At 39.3% G+C, this 6996-nt stretch overlaps 1 protein-coding gene across 3 annotated transcripts in view; it reads right to left on the bottom strand.

Annotated features, from left to right (window-relative positions):
• Positions 1-459: 459 nt before the first annotated feature.
• arhgef2a (Rho/Rac guanine nucleotide exchange factor 2a) overlaps positions 460-6996 on the bottom strand; it is a 36658-nt gene continuing 30121 nt past the window's right edge. For 2 of the 3 annotated variants that reach the window (XM_088329201.1, XM_088329202.1), the window contains 2 exons: positions 6597-6747; positions 460-3669 (listed from right to left, as the gene is read on the bottom strand). In XM_088329201.1, coding sequence (XP_088185327.1) covers positions 3641-3669; positions 6597-6747 — 180 coding nt within the window. In that variant the 3' untranslated portion in view covers positions 460-3640. Of the gene's footprint in view, positions 3675-6596; positions 6748-6996 lie in introns of all 3 variants that reach the window. The other variant, XM_088329203.1, reaches the window with a different exon arrangement.

Below are 6996 nucleotides of genomic sequence, written 5' to 3'. Positions count from 1 at the left end.
CACCGCCTTATTTAACGTTATCTTCTGAACAGAGTCAAAGCTTGCCTACAAAATTGTGAACAGGAAACAGGAATTTGGATTTTCTTCCTGTATAAGTTGCGAGAAACGGTCTTTGAAATGCATTGTGAGGGAGGTGGCCGGACTAGCAAGTGACACAGAAGACACACTCGCCGGACATTCCTGCCTTGTAACTGTAGTCCATCACCTGGCCTGCACAGACTATAATTGGGGGTCTCCTGGGAGAAGAGGGGGTACAGTGGCAACGACAAGCGTATATATGGCCTGGCGGAGACGGGGGTTTGAACAAGGGCTTGTCGGGGGACTACGGCTATGTCAGTTATTCCCCTCTGCCGGCCCCTGTGGGTTATTAATAACCATCTTTTGGCTGACATTGTCTGCAGGATTAGGAGGGATTCTGCATGGGTGGTTCTTTCTTTTGGTATCAACTCCGACATCCCGTTTTGGTGATACTAGGAAAACTTTATTGACGAAGAAACAGTAATTCACGTTTTGTTCAAACAATATGTTCATTTTGAAACAGGTGCTAATCGTATTCAGGGTTCTGAGACATTTTCCATGGCCAAACTGAAGCACTCCTAAAGGGCGTTTAAAGCCAATTTTCCAATTTCTCCAGTAGCATAAAAAAAGAAAAAACGTGTGAATCGTGTATTTTGCAGAGCCACAAATATATCTACGATTTGCAGATGTGATTTGTACCCTTGTGTGTGCATTTATCAAGACATGCATTTTAGACCTTGAGTAAGTCACATATATTTGGATTTGAGTAACACGCGGCATCAATTTTCAGTTACAGGAAGTTCTTCCCCTTAGAATTTACCACTGGGAGATGCTACCTCAATTTTTTGCATGGCCCATTACAAATGTCCATAATTTTTATGTAATCCTTTCACAAATACACATTCCACAGTGCCATGTTTAGGTGTAACATGCACATGTCCTGTCGGGGGCGATGACGGGTAATAGGACAATATCATACAAACGAACGACAGCGGCCATTAGTCAAAACGGAAGTAATCCAATGGCAAAGTGAAGCCACCACAGAACAGTGTCAGCGTCATTTTTAAGCAGACTCTTTGTGAAACAAAGCATCAATTTCAAGCATTTACAGGCACTTCACCCAAAACTCAAGCACTTTCCAATCCTTGAAAACAAAACATAAAATTCAAAGCTTTTCAAGGATTTCAAGCACCCGTACAAACCCTGAATAGTGACATTTTGTAACAACAAAATAAGCATAGCCTTTCGGCTTAAACAGTACAGTATCAAATATTTGGCGAAATCGTAACAAAGGGGAATAAGAAAAAAAGTCTGACAGCAGAGCAAAATTTACATATGGAAAGTACATTTTCCAGTCAGAAGACACCAACACTTTGGATTTGATACCCTTTTACATTTTTTTAGATAGTACAGTGTATATTATTCATGTAAAATAGACGTACAGTGAAGAAAATAAGTATTTGAACACCCTGCTATTTTGCTATTTCTCCCACTAAGAAATCATGGAGGGGTCTGAAATTTTAACCGTATGTGCATGTCCACTGTGAGATAAACTGAAAAGAAAAATCCAGAAATCACAATGCATGATTTTTTTTAACGATTTATCTGTGTGATACAGCTGCAAATAAGTATTTGAACACCTGAGAAAATGAATGTTAATATTTGGTACTGTACAGAGGTCAATTGTTTCCTGTAGTCTTTCACCAGGTTTGGACACACTGCAGGAGAGATCTTGGCCCACTCCTCCCCACGGATCTTCTCTAGATCTTATCTGGACTGTCGCTGAGAAACACGGAGTTTGAGCTCCCTCCGAAGATTTTCGATCGGGTTCTGGTCTGGAGACTGGCTGGGCCATGCTAGAACCTTGATATGCTTCTTACAGAGCCACTCCTTGGTTTTCCCGTCTGTGTGCTTCGGGTCGTTGTCGTGTTGGAAGACCCACCCATTAGCAATCTTCAATACTCTGACTGAGGGAAGGAGGTTGTTCCCTAAATTCTCACAATACACAGCCCCAGTCATCCTCTCATTATTGCAGTGCACCCGTCCTGTCCCATGCACAGAAAAATACTCCCTAAGCATGATGCTACCACCCCCATGCTTCACAGTAGGGATAGTGTTCTTCGGGTTGTACTCTTCATTCTTCTTCCTCCAAACACGCTTAGTGGAATTATGACCAAAAAGTTATATTTTAGTCTCATCTGATCACAAAACTTTCTCCCATGACTCCTATGTATCATCCAAATGGTCATAAGCAAACTTAAGACGGCCTTGAGATGTGCTGGTTTAAGAAGGGGAACCTTTCGTGCCATGCATGATTTCAAATCATGACGTCTTAGTGTATTGCCTACAGTAACCTTGGAAACGGTGGTCCCAGCTCTCTTCAGGTCATTGACCATCACCTGTAGTGTCCTTCTGGGCACATTCCTCACCTTTCTTAGAATCATTGAGACCCCACGAGGTAATATCTTGCATGGGGTTCCACTCTGATTGAGCTTGTTGGTCATGTTTAGCTTCTTCCATTTTCTGTTTATTGCTTCAACAGTGGACCTTTTTTCACCAAGCTGCTTGGCAATTGCTCTGTAGCCCTTTCCAGCCTTGCAGAAGTGCACAATTTTGTCTCTGGTATCTTTGGACAGCTCTGCCCCATGTTACAAGTTAAAGTCTTACTGATTGTATGGGGTGGACAGGTGTCTTTATGCAGCTAAGGACCTCAAACAGGTTCATCTGATTCAGGATGATACGTGGAATGCAGGTAGACTTCTGATGGTTGGACTAACAGGTCTCTCAGGGTCAGAATTCTAGATGATACACTGGTGTTTAAAATACATATTTGCAGTTGTATCGCACAAATAAATTGTTCATCATGCATTGTGATTTCTGATTTTTTCTTTTTAGTTTATCTCTCTCACAGTGAACATGCACCTACGATGAAAATGTCAGACCCCTCCATCATTTCTAAGTGGGAGCAAAATAGCAGGGTGTTCAAATACGTATTTTCTTCACTGTATGTGTATCAATAATTGAATCTAATTTTCTTTCTGATGCATGTTCCTTGTGCAAAATTGCTGACAGTCACAGAAAAATAACCTCCTTACATAAATAGAAATGCAATTATGTATGTTAAACAAAGCTGCACTTTGTATTCGTTTTCAGCATTTTGATTTCATGCATTTACAGTGAGGATCCAAGATATTGGCCTTGCTAATACTGCGTAAGCATCTACTGTATATAGGTTGGTGCTCATCACAGAGGATAAAGAACATGTAGAAGTATTGCTATATTGCCGTCCTTTAAAGGTTATATATATATTGTAGTTCATTTGGCTTTTCTGACGTACTGCGCCCAACAAAAGCAATGAAAATATCAAGCAAAACAATATCAGAACAAAAAATACTGTTGTTAGCACATAAGTGTAATAGTGTAAATGAATACAACATATTTTTTTTCTCCCTTTTGTCCAGTAAATAAATCATGCAAACGGCACCTTTACGCATTCAGGCGAATGGCGGTTCAAATAAAATAGCGGGGGAAAAAAAATGAAGGGATTTGTGCACATACATTCACGTTGCAGCGTAATGGCTTTTGGATCGTGTGAGCATCAATTAAGCTTGTTGGCGGAAGATCAGATCTCTTCTGGAATCTCGGGGAAATCTACACTTTCAAAACAAAGAAAGCAAAAAGAATTTTAACAAGCAATAGTGACTGACGGTTCAACAATTTGTGAGAGCCAAAATGAAATGGCCGGCTTCCTGTTTCCCGTAAACAGTAACATTCAACAACTGAAGCAGGAGTGTCAGTCTCATTTTGGCTCAGGGGCTTCATGCTAGAGGAAGCATTCTCGCAGGGGGGCAGAATAGTAGATTAAGAAAGAGAGGTAGAAAGATGGAATTAGAGAAAAATAATAAGAGAAAGAAAAAATAAAGAGTAAAAGAAATAAGGAGAAGGGTACAGAGTAAGAAAGAAAGAGAGAGAAACAAGTAGAGAAAAGAGGGAGAAAGAAACAGAGAGAAAAATAGACAACAAATAGAGGGAGGATAGAGGGGCACAGAGACAAAGAGGGAGAAAAAAGAGAAACAGACAGAAAAAGAGAAACAGAGTTAGAAAAAAACTGAAGAGAAAGAGAGAGAAAGACAGACATGGATAAAGAGACAAAAATAGAAGGAGGAGGCAGAGGGAAAGTGAGAGAAAAGGAGGCGGATGGAGAGAAAAAAAGAGAAATACAAAGAGGAAAAAGAGATAGGGGAGAGAAATAGAAACACAGAGAGAATTAAATGCATCAAGACAGAGAGGGAGAAAGAGAGAAAGACAGGAAGATCTACAAAAACAAAGACGAAAAAAAAGAGAGAAAGAAGGAGAAAGAGAGTCAAGGAGAGAGAAAGACAGAGGGACAGAGAAAGAAAAAAAAAAAGTACACAGCTAGAGTTGCTTTGTGAGTGCCGATTGGCTTTGGCGACACCCGGTGGACATATTAAAAACCGCAGCCCATTTTAATCTCGCGCTTCTCCTGCCATTGGACCGCGGGCCGGATTAAAACCCTTGGTGAGTTTGATCCAGCCAGCGGGCCTCGGGTCTGACACCCTTGAACTAAAGAGTACAATTTCACCACTACTCCCTCAAACATAAATACCTTTCTAGAGAGTGTCAAATGGACACTGCATGTCAAGTTCAATTTTCCGGAGAAGGACTGAACGATATTAGGAAAAAAACCAAACTGCCATTTTTCGGACCGGTATCGCAGTTTCGATGCAATTCACGATTTGAAGAGAGAAACGCTTTTTCTGTGCTAGTTTTGTTATTTTTGACATGCCAGAGAAAATTCCCCTCGAAGGATATTTGATTTACTTGGAATGTTCTTTTTCTAAATTGCTCCCAAGAGTAGAAAAAAGAAAGTTTGTTTCTATTCACATTTCCATGACAACTAGAAAAGTACAAAAACAGTCCTTAAAATGAAGACAACACGAGGGTTTATCATATCGACACGCTTTATCAAGAAAACAGCGCCCTCTTTTTGGGGATGCTTTGTTAGTGTTTCAGCCTGCAGGTTTAAACCGCGTTTGCGATTACGTCTCATCGCGATATCGATTGGATTTGATCATGCAGCCCTACCTGGAATAGGACAATATTACAACTTTTGATTGTCATTTTTAAAGATTTTGAAGAATAACAAGCCAATTTTGATCCCACTTGTGCATCCGAGGGTTAATACGACTTTTGAGTATCTAAATGGAGACTATTGTCCTAGCTGTATTCCAGCTAAAATGCCCATGCTAAACAAATCTTGCACGTGATTACAAGAATAAAATTTAGACAAGAATAAAAGCCAACTATTTCCGTGTACGCTTGCATTGATTATTTCAGTTGGGGACAAAACTTCAGAAGAGGGCTTCAACAACCAATCGATAACATCGATTAAAATACATGATCAAAAGCGTTGGCAACTAATTAGATCATCAATTCGTTGTATCAAGTGATTGATGGGCCACCGAGTACATTAAATCAATGCAAATGAGTGTGCAGACTATTCCGTTGTGACGCTGGGATTTGTAGTACCGCTTTGGTCCGTCAGAAGGCGCCACGACCATTTTTATATTAAAAAAAATGTTACCTTTTAAAAATCCTAAATATCGTACCTTGCATCATTTACAAGAACAAATGGGATAAAACTTTGTTTCATGATGAAACTTTCAGACACTACAAAGTTAACCATTTTCAAGGGAACAGAAAGTGCTGCAGAAATACAGAGACAAATAAAATAAAGAAAGAATAATGATAATAATGGCATGATTAACATACCCAAGGGGCAAATTCTTGAACACCCATTGTTTTCATATTGGGAATCTTTATCATGTTCCAAATTTTAACCTGAAAAAACAAATTTGTTTACAACACTTGTTTACATTTTTGATGTATATTTTTGTGGATAAAAATAAAATAAATATATTGCCTTTTCTTTTTTGTTTTGATTTAAAGTCCAAATATAATATGATCTTTGGATAAGGTGGTAGGAAAAGAGTATCCCACATATTTGCAAATGAGTAGCACACATTTCTATGCATTTTTTGTATCGTTTCATATTAAGGAATCTTTTGTTGTTTTGTGAACAATTTTTCTATCCGTCCATTGGATAAAAAATAGGAAATTAAAAATATATTTAAGAAAACCGATTTATCGATTAATCGAAAACTTCAACGTATTAACTTTTAAAAGAGACAAAAAACGTCCACATTCTGGAAATGATTTAGAACAGCATTTCATTTACTTTAGGTACATCTTGGATTGAGATTCGAGGTGAATTTCACAAGATTATTAAGAGGTGAAATTTAAGTAAACAGCGCCCTCTTCTGGGGATCTTTGTTAGGGTTTGCTGTCAATAAATCCCTGAAAAAAATGGCAGTGTCATGCAATCGCAATACGTCACATCGCAACGTCGATTACATTTCTAGGGAGTCAAGTTTTACACTAGGTGAAAACTTGTAGTACAGAGTATTAACTTGAAGGGGGGCGATATTTTTGCAACTCCTACTTTCCTGTTTTTTTTTTTATAACTTGGTGTAATAAAAGACTATATTTTGTCTCACCCCTGGAGCTTCCAGATGTTTCCTCTTCAACATCGTCGTCGTCATCGGACGTCATGTCCACCTCCTCGTCGTCGCTGCCTCCCTGACGATTATTGGGTTGGTGTGCCTGGTTGTCCCAATGGGTGCTGGCACAAAGGCCTTCCCTCTCGGGCTGCACCGATTCCATATAAGCGCGAGGGGTAGGTTTGGTCATGGCATTAGAGGGGACATTGAAAGAAAAAGCAAGCAAAATAAAGAAAGGATGGGGAAAATGGACAAAGGAAAAGAAAGACAAAAAAGGAAAACAGAAAAAGAAAAGGGAAACCAAAAGGGAGTAAGAGAAAGGAAAAAATGAAAGAGGAAAAAAAATACATGTTTTTGAGTTTTAGGGTCACTCGTAGCAGCAAGATGGCTCGTGTGA

This window comes from Urocampus carinirostris, chromosome 2 (assembly GCF_059441175.1).
Source record: "Urocampus carinirostris isolate Australia breed hairy pipefish chromosome 2, RoL_Ucar_1.0, whole genome shotgun sequence".
In the NCBI taxonomy this organism is placed as follows: domain Eukaryota; kingdom Metazoa; phylum Chordata; class Actinopteri; order Syngnathiformes; family Syngnathidae; genus Urocampus; species Urocampus carinirostris.
The sequence above is the reverse complement of the archived record's forward strand: the minus strand, read 5'-3'. Positions and strand labels throughout refer to the sequence as shown.